This window comes from Nerophis ophidion, linkage group LG14 (genome assembly GCF_033978795.1).
Source record: "Nerophis ophidion isolate RoL-2023_Sa linkage group LG14, RoL_Noph_v1.0, whole genome shotgun sequence".
NCBI lineage: Eukaryota > Metazoa > Chordata > Actinopteri > Syngnathiformes > Syngnathidae > Nerophis > Nerophis ophidion.
In genome coordinates this window covers 35,698,790-35,715,538 of record NC_084624.1, presented here as the reverse complement: position 1 = coordinate 35,715,538, position 16,749 = coordinate 35,698,790, and the positions used below count along the sequence as shown (strand labels likewise).

Here is a 16,749-nt window from a genome sequence, read left to right as displayed (position 1 = left end):
AAGGAATCTTTGAATCCACCAAATCTGTCTCAATATTCTGTTATTCAAAGTTGATTAAAAAGTTGCATCTTGAAGATCTGCGATAATCTCATCATACATGCAGAGGTCAACACCAAAATAAAGCGACTAATGTGCTTCAGTGTAACGCAAACTCAGCCCCATATTAGCACAAATTGCTTGAATATTTTTGATGATTTATTTATTTAATTCAATGAATATCATCCACTTCTTCCCCCCTGCAATGTCCTACACACTCACTTTCCTTCTTCCTATGGTTGGAAAAACAAAGTTACCGCATGTTGATTTTTAGCTCTAAGCTAATGCTAGCGGGCGAGATCAGATCAGATGTTTTGGTTGGATCTTACAGGGTGCACTGTGACATTTGCTGCACCAACTAATGGCGGGGATGCTTGCGAATCCCATTTTTGCTTGCAAATTAAACCATAACAATTAACGGAGGTACCACTGTACTTTAGATTAGTCAGTGTGCAGATTATCTAACAGTATAGATTTGCCATCGAATTAAAGTGTCTTAAAGGCCTACTGAAATGAGATTTTCTTATTTAAACGGGCATAGCAGGTCCATTCTGTGTCATACTTGATCATTTCGCGATATTGCCATATTTTCACTGAAAGGATTTAGTAGAGAATATCGACGATAAAGTTTGCAACATTTGGTCGCTAATAGAAAAGCCCTGCCTTTACCGGAAGTATGTGCGCGTGACGTCACAAGTTGCAGGGCTCCACACATATTCACATTGTTTTTAATGGGAGCCACCAGCAGTAAGAGCAATTCGGACCGAGAAAGCGACAATTTCCCCATTAATTTGAGCGAGGATGAAAGATTCGTGAATTAGGATATTGATAGTGAAGGACTAGAAAAAGAAAAAAAAAGCAACGGCTGCGGGGGGCAGCAGTGTCAGCGTTTCAGATGTAATTAGACACATTTACTAGGATAATTCTGGAAGATGCCTTATCTGCTTATTATTTGAATAGTGTTTTAGTAAGATTTTAAAGATTGTAAAGGCATACCTCGAGGTCGGATGGCTGCGGTGAACACGCAGTGTCTCAGAGAGAAGCCGAGGAGCCAAGCTCACAGCTGCCTTTTAAACAGCTGCTGCAGGATGACGAATAATCCAATGATTTCTCCAGTAAGATATATATCACAATTTCCCCATCCAAAAACATCCTGGTTGACGTAGAGAAAACATGTTCGCTTGACTGCTCTGTGTTAAAAACTAAGAAACACCGGCTGTGTCTCGGTGCTAAAGACAGCTGCAATCCACCGCTTTCCACCAACAGCATTCTTCTTTATAGTCTCCATTATTAATTGAACAAGTTGCAAAAGATTCAGCAACACAGATGTCCAAAATACTGTGTAATTATGCAATTAAAGCAGATGACTTTTAGCAGTGTTTGGTGCAGCACTAATATTTCCTTACAGTCCGTGACGTCACGCGTACTCGTCGTCATTCCGCTACGTTTTCAACAAAAAACTCGCGGAAAATTTAAAACTGAAATTTAGTAAACTAAAAAGGCCGTATTGGCATGTGTTGCAATGTTAATATGTCATCATTGATATATAAACTATCAGACTGCGTGGTGGGTAGTAGTGGGTTTCAGTAGGCCTTTAACCCAGTCATTATCATAAGATAATTGTGTTGAGCATGGCAGTACGGTCAGGGTCTGAGGCTGCACGAGTGCTGCCTTTCTATGATATTATTCCTTGGTAAGATGTACGGTCGTAAAAACAGTTGTCCAAGAGAGATCGCGATCTTCTTCGCTTCACGATGTCAACAGTGCACTCTGGAATGTGTTGGCAATGACTGGATACTAAAGCCATAAAGCTGTACACTGTCTAAAGCAGGGGTCCCCAACCTTTTTGAAACCAAGAGCTACTTCTTGGGTGATGATTAATGCGAAGGGCTACCAGTTTGATACACACTTAAATAAATTGCCAGAAATAGCCAATTTGCTCAATTTACCTTTAATAAATACATCTATATATATTAAAAAAAAAGGGCATTACTGTCTGTCATTCCGTCGTACATTTTTTTCCTTTTACGGAAGGTTTTTTTGCAGAGAGTAAATGATGAAAAAAACACTTAGTTGAACGGTTTAAAAGAGGAGAAAACACGAAAAAAATCAAAATAAAATTTTGAAACAGTTTATCTTCAATTTCGACTCTTTAAAATTCAACTGAAAAAAAATGAAGAGAAAAACTAGCTAATTCGAATCTTTTTGAAAAAATTAAAAAATAATTTATGGAACATCATTAGTAATTTTTTGTGATTAAGATTAATTTTAGAATTTTGGTGACATGTTTTAAATAGGTTTAAATCCAATCTGCATTTTGTTATATAATATATAACAAATTGGACCAAGCTATATTTCTAACAAAGACAAATCATTATTTCTTCTAGATTTTCCGGAACAAAAATTTTTAAAGAAATTCAAAAGACTTTGAAATAAGATTTAAATTTGATTCTACAGATTTTCTAGATTTGCCAGAATAATTTTTTTGAATTTTAATCATAATAAGTTTGAAGAAATATTTCACAAATATTCTTCGTCGAAAAAATAGAAGCTAAAATGAAGAAATAAAATAAAATGTATTTATTATTCTTTACAATAAAAAAAATTACTTGAACATTAATTTATATTGTCAGGAAATAAGAGGAAGGAAGGTAAAAATGTAAATGTGTTTAAAAATCCTAAAATCATTTTTACGGTTGTATTTTTTTTCTAAAATTGTCTTTCTGAAAGTTATAAGAAGCAAAGTAAAAAAAATAAATGAATGTATTTAAACAAGTGAAGACCAAGTCTTTAAAATATTTTCTTGGATTTTCAAATTCTGTTTGAGTTTTGTCTCTCTTTGAATTAAAAATTTCGAGCAAAGCAAGACGAGCTTTCTAGTAAATAAATAAAATTTAAAAAATAGAGGCAGCTCACTGGTAAGTTCTGCTATTTGAGCTATTTTTAGAACAGGCCAGCGGGCTACTCATCTGGTCCTTACAGGCTACCTGGTGCCCGCGGGCACCACGTTGGTGACCCCTTGTCTAAAGTATCGTACATCCACACTTCATTACCACGGCTGCTGAGATGTGAGCAGTGCACTCACTTTTATGACCTCACGTGTTATTGATTTGTCGACGAGTAATGTTTGATGTTGCCAAGTGTAGTCTTGTTGATTCTTCAAAAGTACGAGGTGCAAATCATTGACAGGCAAATGTCTCACACTAAATTACCGCGAATCATGTACTTTATCTCCCGCTAATTCCTGTTTCCTTTTGCATCTTGTTCAGGTGTTGGGATTTAAGTGCGGGTAATTTGAAATGGATATATCAGGTGCCTATTCTGGCAGCTGTTGTGGTGAGTACACACACGCACACACACACACACACACACATACACACACACACACCCGTGCATGCACGCACACACACACCCTGTTGTGAAGGAAATGATTGGTGTTTCACAGCTCCTGCTGTATATACTGCTGCTTCTGGATAATACTTGTTATTATGACCCCTGTAATTATCATCTATTTCCTCTTATAGGTCAATTTTATCTTATTTCTGAACATCATTAGAGTATTGGCAACCAAACTGCGAGAGACCAACGCTGGCAGGTGCGACACGAGGCAGCAGTACAGGTACGAACACCATAGGCATGATTCGTAGGATAATTCTAAAGCAGTTAAGCACTGCCACCTCTGCAATGTAATGAGTGTCAGTGAAGTAGGTGACATTATACTGAAATTGTTTATTTTGTTTTTCCTTCACTCATGTAGCTACTGTAAGAAATACCTCCAATTCTACAGCAAAAAAATAAAAAAATGTTTTTGGTTCAGGACCAAAAACCTACTATAAAACAATGTAACTAAATTATTTTATCTGTACAAGTAAAATAAAAATACCAAATACAAACCAGGAGTTCCACTGTTTGTATTTGCGGGGCTGCTGGCACACACAGAGTAAACGTAAAATAAGAAAAACAAATATTCCGAATCAGGCCAATCATTTTTTACGTGGGTTCTTCATCCCATTTTAGGCCTTTCCTAAAAATTTCATGTAAAGCCACCCCATAACCTTTTGAGTTATTTTGCTGACTAGCTAATTAACTAAGACAGACAAACTAATGGCAGTAATTCCATAATGCCAGGTAAATATTATAATTAATTCAAAACTTAAAGGAACACTGCACTTTGTATTTTATTTGCCCATTATTGAGGCACTCTCTCTCTCTCTCTCTCTCTCTCTCTCTCTCTCTCTCTCTCTCTCTCTCTCTCTATATATATATACATATATATATATACATATATATACAAACCCCGTTTCCATATGATTTGGGAAATTGTGTTGGATGTAAATATAAACGGAATACAATTATTTACAAATAATTCTCAACCCATATTCAGATAAATATGCTACAAAGTGGCAGAGGGGTTAGTGCGTCTGCCTCACAATACGAAGTTCCTGCAGTCCTGGATTCAAATCCAGGCTCGGGATCTTTCTGTGTGGAGTTTGCATGTTTTCCCCCTGAATGCGTGGGTTCCCTCCGGGTACTCCGGCTTCCTCCCACTTCCAAAGACATGCACCTGGGGATAGGTTGATAGGCAACACTAAATTGTCCCTAGTGTGTGAATGTGAGTGTGAATGTTGTCTGTCTATCTGTGTTGGCCCTGTGATGAGGTGGCGACTTGTCCAGGGTGTACCCTGCCTTCCGCCCGATTGTAGCTGAGATAAGCGCCAGCGCCCCCCGCGACCCCGAAAGGGAATAAGCGGTAGAAAATGGATGGATGGACAACATATTTGATGTTCAAACGGATAAACATTTTTTCTTTTTGCAAATAGTCATTAACTTTAGAATTTGATGCCAGCAACACGTGACAAAGAAGTTGGGAAAAGTGAAAATAAATACATATAAAGTTGAGGAATGCTCATCAAACACTTATTTGGAACATCCCACAGGTGTGCAAGCTAATTGGGAACAGGTGGGTGCCATGATTGGATATAAAAGCAGCTTCCATGAAATGCTCAGTAATTCACAAACAGGGATGGGGCGAGGGTCACCACTTTGTACGCAAATTGTCGAACAGTCTTAGAACAACATTTCTCAATGAGCTATTTTGCAAGGAATATAGAGATTTTACCATCTACGGTCCGGAAAATCATCAAACGGTTCAGAAAATCTGGAGAAATCACTGCACGTAAGCGATATTACAGACCTTTGATCCCTCAGGCGGTACTGCATCAAAAACCAACATTAGTGTGAAGTGAAGTGAATTATATTTATATAGCGCTTTTTCTCTAGTGACTCAAAGCGCTTTATATAGTGAAACCCAATATCTAATTTTTACATTTAAACCAGTGTGGGTGTCACTGGGAGCAGGTGGGTAAAGTGTCTTGCCCAAGGACACAACGGCAGTGACTAGGATGGCTGAAGTGGGGATCGAACCTGCAACCCTCAAGTTGCTGGCACGGCCGCTCTAACAACCGAGCTATACCGCCCCAGTGTGTAAAGGATATCACCACATGGGCTCAGGAACACTTCATAAAACCACTGTCAGTAACTACAGTTAGTCGCTACATCTGTAAGTGCAAGTTACAAGATGGAACAATCACAAGGCTTCTTTTACAAACCAAATTCTGCGGAATACTACAGAACTCAGCAAGCACATTTGGAACCTCAAAGACAATAATGTTGAATATTCAATAACATGGCAAATTCTTGCATCCAGCACACCTTACAACAGTGGTAATAAAAAATGCAACCTATGCTTGAAATAAAAACTGTTTATTATATACCACCCAGACCTGTCATCCCTCAACAAGCGCAGTGAAATTGTTTCAGCATGCCGTCAAAGACGGAGACACCTCCTAGGTAACACATGAGCCAATCACCACACCCCTACACCTGCCTGTACCCACCCGTCTGTGCCCTATACAAACCATGGCATATGAATGCTTCCATTAAAATCTCCTGATGATTGAGGGAACCCCTCATGAAACAGTTCTGTAGAAATTAAGTAGTCTTTTGATTTTTCCCACACATACATATATTGCGCTCTATCACGTTATCGAGCACTATTTTCTGGATAATCTAATTAAGACATATATATATGGGGTGTGTGCAGAAATCGGTCATGAAGCAGCTGACAGGTGAGTGGATAATCTCAGCAGGAACGAGTTATCTAATCACTTGTTCCTTTATTAGCAGCGCGGGAGACCGTGATCGGGAGGACGGAAGACACTGAGGGGAGCGTGCTGAAAAGCCAGAACACAGAAGGACTCGAAAAGGGACTTGCAAGAGGGGCTGCAAAGCCTAATTGATTGTTGTGTAAATATTAAAAGTTGTAAATACCCTGAGTGAAGTGTGCGGAAGTCACTGATCCAGAAGACGCAGGTACGAGACTGCTACAGTGGCACCCAACGTCAAAGAAACAAGGAAAAGATGTCGACACCAACCCCCCTGGAGGCGTTAGGTCAAGTCCTGTCGGAGGTCTCTGCCGAAAGCCGGCAGCAGACCAAGGTGCTGCAAGTGTTGATGGGCCGGGCGGACGCAGCAGGAGGCTCGACATCCACGAAGCGGATGGTGGAAGGGGAAGACCCGCAAACATTCCTGGAGGTGTTCGAGACGACGGCGGCAGCGTGCAAATGGCCGGAGGAAGAATGGGGAGCGAGGCTGCCGCCGCTTCTGGCGAGGGAGGCGCAGCGGGCGGCGTTGAGTCTCCCAGCGTCGGCCCGCACGCAATACACCAATCAGCGGCACGCCATCCTCGACCGGGTAGGCAGCAGCCCCGAGGATCATCGCCGGCAATTCCGGGCCATGAAGCTGGCGTCGGAGGGCCGGCCCTTCATCTTCTCTCACCGGCTGAGGGATGCCGCAACCAGATGGCTCCAGCCCAACGGCCAAGACCCCAAGATGCTGGAAGCAGTGGTACTGGAGCAGTTCCTGGACGGCATCCCAGCGAGAACATCCGCGTGGGTCAGGTACCACAGTCCGCCGGATGTCCAAACCGCGGTGAGGCTGGCGGAGGAGCACCTGGCGGTGCACCGGGAGGCGACGCCGACGACCGCCAGGAAAACCCCCCCGACACATCGACGACAACTCGCCCCACGGTGGGGGGGAGCAAGTCAGGAGAGACGGGGAGGGCCCTGGCCGGACTACAGGGGGCCAGCGAGCAGGTTTCCCACACAGACATCCAGCAACACAACACACACACACATACACAGACATATACATCATCGGGGGACTCACAGAGAAATAATGATAAAAATAATAATATGTACTCTTGTGTGTTCCAGGGTCCCGGCGCTGCTGAAGGGGGGCTTCCCTCGCGGAGTGCACCTCAAACGACAGGGCCGGTGTGCTGGGGGTGCGGACAGCCGGGGCACCTGCGCCAGGAGTGCGCCATGATGGAGGTGGGGCAGGTGTTGCGGGTTGTCGGACCTCCAGCACCCGCCCCCGATATGGGAGGGACGTACTACGTACCGGTAAGGATACAGGGGAGTACATACCGGGCGATGGTGGATTCGGGTTGCAGGCAGTCCATGATCCACCCAAACCTGGTTCGACCCGGGGCTTTAGGGCAGGCAACACGGATAAAAATACGGTGTGTGCATGGGGATATACATGAGTATCCGATGGTGCCAGTGGAAATTTTATATCAAACCCAAAAGCATAGAGTTAAGGTTGCCGTAAGCGCGCAACTTACGCACCCTATAATTTTAGGAACGAATTGGCCGGGATTTAATCATTTAGTGACACGATGTGGAGGGGTGCGTTCACGGACAGTAGGCAAGGCGAGTATCCGCGCCGTTTTCAGCGGCGACGCATTTTCATCCGGGAATGCCGAGCGGGAACCGGTGGGGGCTTCGCGGGAGGCCCCCCGGCCTCCCGATGGCAACCTATGGAGGATTTTCCCCTCGACCAGGCCCGTGATGAAACCTTGCGCGAGGCCTGGGATCAGGTCGATTTTGTGGACGGTCAGCTGGTGCGCCCGGGGAAAGCGCGGGTATTCCCCCATTTTTCCATTATTAGAGACAGACTGTATCGAGTGGGCCGTGACACGCAAACCGGGGAAGAATACACCCAATTGTTGGTGCCGAAATGCCGCCGGGAAATGGTTTTCCAGGCGGCACACTTCAATCCCATGGCTGGCCATTTAGGATATGATAAAACACTTAATCGGGTCATGGTCCGATTCTACTGGCCGGGCCTCCGGGCAGACATACGCCGATGGTGCGCGGCCTGCCCGGACTGCCAGCGAGTGAACCCCGCGGCCATTCCAAAGGTGCCTTTACGCCCATTACCACTCATGGAGGTCCCGTTCGAAAGAATTGGGATGGACCTCATCGGACCATTTAACCCGAGCACACGGGGATACCGTTTTGTGTTAGTTCTGGTGGATTACGCAATACGGTATCCTGAAGCAGTGCCGCTGCGCTCCATCTCTGCCAAGAGTGTGGCGCAAGCACTCTTCACGGTCATTTCCCACGTCGGAATCCCGAAAGAGATTTTGACGGACCAGGGCACGTCCTTTATGTCACGCACGATAAAGGAACTTTACGGGTTACTGGGGATTAAGTCCATCCGCACCAGCCTATACCATCCACAAACGGACGGGCTGGTGGAGAGATTTAATAAAACGCTTAAATCCATGATCCGTAAATTTATGCACGAGGACAAACAAAATTGGGATAAATGGTTGGACCCACTAATGTTTGCGATGCGGGAGGTACCTCAGGCCTCCCTCGGTTTTGCACCGTTCGAGTTGCTGTACGGCCGAAGGCCCCCCGGAGTATTGGACGTCATTAAGGAAAGCTGGGAGGACGGTCCAAGCTCCAGCAAAAATGAGATTCAATACGTCTTGGACATGCGGGCAAAACTCCACAAGGTGGGGCACTTGTCACGTGAGAATTTGCGCCTTGCCCAAGAGCGTCAACAGCGCACGTATAATAAGCGGGCCCAACTGCGTAAATTTTCACCGGGAGAAAAAGTGCTTGTGTTGCTTCCAACGTAAAGCTCCAAATTACTTGCAAAGTGGCAAGGACCCTTTGAGGTCACACGGCAAGTGGGGGATGTCGATTATGAGGTCCGGCGCTCGGACCGACGCGGAGACACCCAAATATACCATTTGAACCTGCTGAAGGCATGGAGAGAGGCCGAGCCTGTCGCCATGGTAACAGTAGAGGGGGGGGAGGAGGAGGAGTTGGGGCCAGAGAGCCCGCGGCTGCCTAGCTGGATGACGTAATCATCCAGAGTAGCAGCTGGGAACAGCACATGCGGCGGGTGGGTCGGTGCTCGAGTCCCTGAGGCGGGCGGGGCTCACCGCCAACCCGGCGAAGTGCGCTGTTGGCCGGAGGGAGGTGCAGTATCTGGGGTACCACTTGGGGGGGGGGCAGGTGCGGCCCCAAGTGGACAAAACGGCGGCTATTACGGCCTGTCCACCTCCCAAGACAAAAAAGGAGGTGAGGCAGTTTTTGGGGTTGGCAGGCTATTACCGCCGGTTCATTCCCCAATTTGCGGACTGGACCACCCCACTGACTGACCTCACCCGAAAGGGTGCTCCAGAACTGGTCCAGTGGACGGAGCAGTGCCAGCAGGCGTTTGAGAAGGTAAAAACAGCACTCTGTGAGGAACCGGTACTGCACATGCCAAAATTTGACATCCCTTTTTGTCTGCAGGCGGGCGCGTCGAGCCGGGGACTGGGGGCGGTGGGGGGCGTCGACCGCCCCGTACTCTACATCAGCCGAAAGCTGTCAGACCGGGAGGCGAGGTACAGCACAGTGGAGAGGGAGTGCCTCGCCATCCGGTGGGCGGTGGGAGCCCTCCGCTACTACCTGCTGGGGCGCGCCTTCATTCTCTACTCAGACCACAAACCGCTACAATGGCTCCACCGCATGAAGGACGCCAATGTGCGGATCACCCGGTGGTGCCTGGCTTTACAACTCTACAATTTCCGGGTGGTCCACAGGCCGGGCGCGCAGATGGCCGTGGCCGACTTTCTCTCTCGCCCAGGGGAGGGGGGGGAGTGGATGCGGCCGGACGGAAGTCCGGCCTGAGTCCGGCGGTGGAGGCATGTGGCAGGGGGCGTGGTCAGCGCGTTCCCTGCGGACGGAGTGTGTGCAGAAATCGGTCATGAAGCAGCTGACAGGTGAGTGGATAATCTCAGCTGGAACGAGTTATCTAATCACCTGTTCCTTTATTAGCAGCGCGGGAGACCGTGATCGGGAGGACGGAAGACACTGAGGGGAGCGTGCTGAAAAGCCAGAACCCAGAAGGACTCGAAAAGGGACTTGCAAGAGGGGCTGCAAAGCCTAATTGATTGTTGTGTAAATATTAAAAGTTGTAAATACCCTGAGTGAAGTGTGCGGAAGTCACTGATCCAATATATATATATACATTATATATTTAAATATATGTGTATATATGTATATATATATATATATATATATATATATATATATATATATATATATATATATATATATATATATATATATATATATATATATATATATATATATATATTTCCGTTTTCTACCGCTTATTCCCTTTGGGGTCGCGGGGTACACCCTGGACAAATCTCCACCTCATCTATATATATATATATATATATATATATATATATATATATATATATATATATATATATATATATATATATATATACATACATATATACGTATGTGTATATAACTGAACAAACTTCTGCAATAAAAAAAAGAAACATCTTCATCCATTTTAGAACACTTAAATGTAAGTAAAGAAGTGATGATGGTATATGTTATGTTTTTAGAGTTTCAACAAAACTTCTTACCATTCCAGGAAACTGCTGAAGTCCACGTTGGTGCTGATGCCGTTGTTTGGTGTGCACTACATCATATTCAACGCCATGCCGTACACAGAAGTTTCCGGAATCCCCTGGCAGATCCAGATGCACTACGAGATGCTCTTCAACTCCTTCCAGGTAAACAGACCCCGCTTGTAATTGAAAAGTTCAAAGACACTTTGCCTCCATTAATGAATGGGAAGATGCAACTTTTTCCATTGGTATGGTGGAAATCGTGGACTGGACTCACATCCTTGGCAGGGATTTTTTTGTTGTTTGTAGTTTCGAGAGGCTTTCTCATGCATCTGGATGAGAAGGTGTCTCCTAACTTTTGGCTGCTTCTGTAAAAAGTCAAATGTTTGTCTTTGCTTTCTTTTCTAGGGCTTCCTTGTAGCAATCATATACTGCTTTTGCAACGGGGAGGTAAGGAGTTCCTGAAAAATCTACATCAGGGTTGTCAAACGTAAGTCCCCGGGTCAGATCAGGTTTTATTCGGCCCACGGGATGAGTTTGCGAAGTATAAAAATGAGCTGAAATTTTTAAAGGAAAGAAACTGCTTTTTTAAATATGTCCACTAGATGTCGCAATGGCAATTTTTTGTATCTTTGCGGATGATGCTACATATGTACAAACAATAAACCACATGAATAACACACTGTAATTTGATTTTGATATTATTTTTTCATCTTGATAGATGGAAAATGAACGCACATTTTGAATATTGTCACATAATTTATCCAGAAAGTATGAATAACGACAAATAAAGGTAGAATACTATTAACCGCAACATGTAAGCGTTAAAAAAAACTATAATGACATATGAGCTTATATATTATGATTTGTACATTTTCCGAATGTGCTTGTTCTATTTTTAAACAAAGAAAACAAAGTCTTATTTATTTCTAAATTATCGTGCCGTGATTTTACCCACTGGGGAGTAGATTTTTCTCCATGTGGCCCCCGATCTAGAATGAGTTTGACACCCCTGATCTACATGAATACATCCTGACGGATAATTAACTCTATAACTTCTTGTAAGGTTCAAGCGGAGATCAAGAAGTCGTGGAGCAGGCGGACTCTGGCGTTGGACTTCAAGAGGAAGGCGCGCAGTGGCAGCAACACGTACAGCTACGGGCCCATGGTGTCGCACACCAGCGTCACCAACGTCACCGCTAGGGCCCCACACGCTCTCCACCTCACCACCCGGCTGGGACCGGCGCCCGTCAACGGACACCGCAACCTGCCGGGATACGTCAAGAACGGCTCCGTGTCTGAGAACTCGGCGCCCTCGTCGGGCCAGCAGGAGCTCCACGCCGCCGAGGAGCAGCGAGCTCCGCCTTTGCCGCCCAGCGAGGAAGAGGAGGATAAGAAGCCTTCGCCTGTGGTGGAGGAGGAGAGAGAGACGGTCATGTGACCTGTCACCGGGGACCCTCCTAATAGCAGTGAATGTCTGACAGTCTGAAAACAGACTGACATTTTTTATTATTTTTTTTACGTTCTTTACATCCACTGCCATGGTGTTTTTGTGTAGACTGCAGTTACCAGGAAACAGCCTTAATCCACCTCCAAGGAGACGTGCGAGGATTTGGTTTAAAAAGACGAGAAAAATGAAAGGAAATTTGCTCAGCGTGTTTTTTTACTTTAAATATTAGGAAGCTTTTTTTTTTTTTGTCCATTGTGAACATTCCTGCTAATTATTGGTCTGAATGTGTCAAGAATCACCCCCCGACACCTGACTTTTTTGTTCCGCAACTTTCACATTTTGTGTCGTCGCTTCTGTTGCAAGTGGACCAAAAACAAAAAAAAAAGATTTAAATGATCCAGTGCAATCATGCTGCTTATTGATGTACATACGAGTCACAATGTTTACAAAGACTTGATAATTGTGAGCTAAAGTTGTCGTCTTTTTGCTAATATTTGTGTATATGTATATGTTTTTGTTGTTTGGGACCATATGTACAGACGAGCATGTAGACATTTCGCCTGAGATCTTAAAAAGCTGCCGCTGCACTTACAGTACACTCCCGTCCAAAGGCAAAACCCAGTAACTCAATTTTGGTCAAAACTGAGCTGATAATAATTTTGGAGTTCTTAGGTGATATGCTTTACATTAGTGTATGCGATATTGTAATTTGTTCCGTAAGTAAGCTGTTACGCGCATGGCAGGACCTAGCAACTACCACATAACCGCGTAGATACAACAGAAAAACCTAGTATCTCAAGGGACCAATCGGAGGTAGATACAACAGAAAAAGGGACCAATCGGAGCTTCTTTGTCAGTCGCCTTATTGTCTTTAATGAGACATTTGCACGAATGGGGGCCGACGGTCAACCTGATTATGTGATATTATGGCACGAGGGGATATTTGGAAGATTGGCCCAGGACGTTGCAAGCACCTTCATTAAATGTGTTGTTCTTGATTCTTCCCCTTGCATACTCTTCTGGGCAGATAACTGTGGAGGTCAAAATAAAAACTGGACGCTGTACACGGCTCTTCTTGCCCAATGTGCAAACGCAGAATGGGCTCACTCGAGATTGTGATAAAATATCTGGAGAAAGGACACACGTTCATGAGAGCAGATTCAATCGATGGTTCAATCGGAAAGAAATTGAAAGCTCAAGAAAACATCTATACGTTTGATGACTTGGTAGATCTTTGTAAGGCAGCATCAAGATAGATTGGTTTTCCTTTGTTTTCTCAAAATCAGCTAGACGTGAGTTACTAGGTTTTGCCTTTGGACGGGAGTAAATGGGAACTGCACTTTTTATTTCTTTTTTTTTGCCTATCATTCAAAATCTGTATGCAAGACATACGGTTTTCTTTTTTTTATGCATTCTAAATATCAAATAAATGCGAGCAAAAGTCAATTTACAAGTCGCTGTATTCTGCCCATAAAGCCCTTAACAAAACATCCAAATACCTCCACAAGGGTTTTATATACATGATGCAAGTAAATACAGTGGGGCGAAAAAGTATTTAGTCAGCCACCGATTGTGCAAGTTCTCCCACTTAAAATGATGACAGAGGTCTGTAATTTTCATCATAGGTACACTTCAACTGTGAGAGACAGAATGTAAAAAAAAAAATCCAGGAATTCACATTGTAGGAATTTTCAAGAATTTATTTGTAAATTATGGTGGAAAATAAGTATTTGTTCAACCATTCAAAGCTCTCACTGATGGAAGGAGGTTTTGCCTCAAAATCTCACGATACATGGCCCCATTCATTCTTTCCTTAACACGGATCAATCGTCCTGTCCCCTTAGCAGAAAAACAGCCCCAAAGCATGATGTTTCCACCCCCATGCTTCACAGTAGGTGTGGTGTTCTTGAGATGCAGCTCAGTATTCTTCTTCCTCCAAACACGACAAGTTGAGTTTATATCAAAATGGATACATGGATGATACAGCAGAGGATTGGGAGAATGTCATGTGGTCAGATGAAACCAAAATAGAACTTTTTAGTATAAACTCAACTCGTCGTGTTTGGAGGAAGAAGAATACGGAGTTGCATCCCAAAGAACACCATACCTACTGTGAAGCATGGGGGTGGAAACATCATGCTTGGGGCTGTTTTTCTGCTAAGGGGACTGGAAGACTGATCCGTGTTAAGGAAAGAATGAATGGGGCCATGTATCGTGAGATTTTGAGCCAAAACCTCCTTCCATCAGTGAGATCTTTGAATGGTTGAACAAATACTTATTTTCCACCATAATTTACAAATTAATTCTTAAAAACCCCTACAATGTGAATTCCTGGATTTTTTTTTCACATTCTGTCTCTCACAGTTGAAGTGTACCTATGATGAAGATTACAGACCTCTGTCATCATTTTAAGTGGGAGAACTTGCACAATCGGTGGCTGACTAAATACTTTTTTGCCCCACTGTATGTACTGTGGTAACAGCCACATAGTTTTCTACACCAAAATTAATCTATTGGTTCAACTTCTTCTTCTTCTTCTTCTCTAGATTTTGGCGCGCTCTGCCTTTGACATTTTTCACCTGATTCCAATTTGAAACTGTTCAAGCTATTCGGGAATCGCAGGTTTTTCTTGGACAAAATCAAAAAAGTCCCAGATTTCCCAGAATTCCAGGTTTTCCGGGATATTTTTCCCATTCAAAATGAATTGGCCGTTTTTCAAACTTCCACCATTTCCACATTTTTCAACCGATTAAAACCATTTCACTTGCAACACATTCCACTCATCCTGGACATTTTTTTATTTGAATTTAATTTTTTCAAGTTAAAATTTTTTTTCAGGAATTCCCAGAATTACCGTTTTTTTTAAACTTTTTTTTCCTGGCAACTACTACTTCCACATTTTTCAACGCATTTCAACCGGTCCACCGTCCAAACATTCCTCTTAATCAGGAAAAAAAACGAAGTTGTTTTTTTGAACTGGAAAAATTCAGATTTTTTTTTCAAAATTCCAGGAATTCCTCATTACCATTTCTCAACTAAAAATGTTACTAGTCCAACATTTATTGACCGATTTGTAAAATTCCAACACCAACTATTTCAACTCATTCAGGCCATTCAAGTCTTTTACCGTTTCCCAAAAATTTCCCGCTTTCCCCGAAATTCCCCAATTTTGGGGAAATTCCCATTGAAATCAATGGGACATTCTTCAAAGTTCCAGAACTCCCACATTTTTCATCTGATTCAAACTGTTCCAACCTCAAAATATTCAGCCTGTTTGGGAATTCTATGCTCTTTTTCAACAATTATAAAAAAAATTCCAGGATGTCAGTTCAACATCAACATTGGAGCATTCACATGCAATTCTTTCAGGAATTGCCTCATCTAGTATTGATGTAATATTTTGATCATTTTAAGCATGCAGCGGCACATTATTATTCATAAATGCCTAAGAAGGTTCACTTTTTCGTACGACAACATCACCAATTATTACTCACTACAGATTTCATGAGGCCAACAAACAAAATAAAAAATAACTTACTGTACAATGTCTGCTTTCACTGGGATGCCAACTGCTATGATGTTCATATATTCTTGTTCAGGTGAAGAATGACTTATAACCCTCGCCAGAAAAAGGTGTTTCTTGCCAATTTCGGGTCTAAATTGGATGCCAAACTTGTCGGATTATGGCCTTGTCCCATTTTCAAGGAGAGAGGCATTATTTATTATCTAGATACGGATAAACTTTCACAAGCACTAAGGTGAGGAAAGCAGGTCACCAGTTGATGTCGTCATAGCTACACAAGCTGATCACGACCCCGCTATAAATAGTTTACTTATAATAATAATATTACTAATACTTATTTATTTTCAAGTCACAAATGTAAATGGAGTATAGTTGATGCTTTTTGGATGGTTATTTAGAGGGCTTTATTGGTAAAATGGATGACGTCCCATTGACTCCATTGTAAGTGGACTATTTACATTATTTACGAGTTAAAATGCACAAAAATAAATACATACATCTTCTAGTCCCTCATGATGATTGTGAACGATAGGCAGAATTCCAATAAAGTGCAGTTCCCCTTTAGGACTTGGTTTAACTATCGAGGAAACCAAAAAAGATGAGTAGCTTTAAATGGTTCATCAGTTTACACCACCAAAAAGTCTTAATTCTGGGTTTTGGAAATGGACATTTGAGTAGTTTTTTTTTTTTTTTTTTAAAGCCATGAATGAAATGGACATTACAATATTTCCATAAGAACCAAAGCATGACTCAACAAAAAGATCTAAATTGTCTGAATAAGAAAAAAACACTTGTGTTGAGATGATTTAGTTGCATTTTGTACTAAAAAATATATAGTGGAACCTCACCTTTTTAAATGAATTACATCAGATGTGTTTTAATGAAGAATATTTTTTGCAATAAATGTTTTGCTAAACTTTAGGAGCCTTGGACAGCAAATAAGTATTTTTCGGAAAATGGTTT

The 16,749-nt window shown here is 42.9% G+C and overlaps 1 protein-coding gene across 2 annotated transcripts in view; it reads left to right on the top strand.

The window, feature by feature from the left end:
• The window catches only part of pth1r (parathyroid hormone 1 receptor), a 213,176-nt gene extending 199,467 nt beyond the window's left edge, over nt 1–13,709 (top strand). The window contains exons 9-14 of one of the 2 annotated variants that reach the window (XR_009809620.1): nt 3,306–3,372; nt 3,561–3,655; nt 10,837–10,978; nt 11,222–11,263; nt 11,880–13,076; nt 13,109–13,709. Coding sequence is in view for 1 of the 2 variants with exons in the window: in XM_061920547.1 (XP_061776531.1) it covers nt 3,306–3,372; nt 3,561–3,655; nt 10,837–10,978; nt 11,222–11,263; nt 11,880–12,254 (721 nt within the window). In the remaining variant the exon portion in view is untranslated. Of the gene's footprint in view, nt 1–3,305; nt 3,373–3,560; nt 3,656–10,836; nt 10,979–11,221; nt 11,264–11,879 lie in introns of both variants that reach the window. The other variant, XM_061920547.1, reaches the window with a different exon arrangement.
• Nucleotides 13,710–16,749: the final 3,040 nt, after the last annotated feature.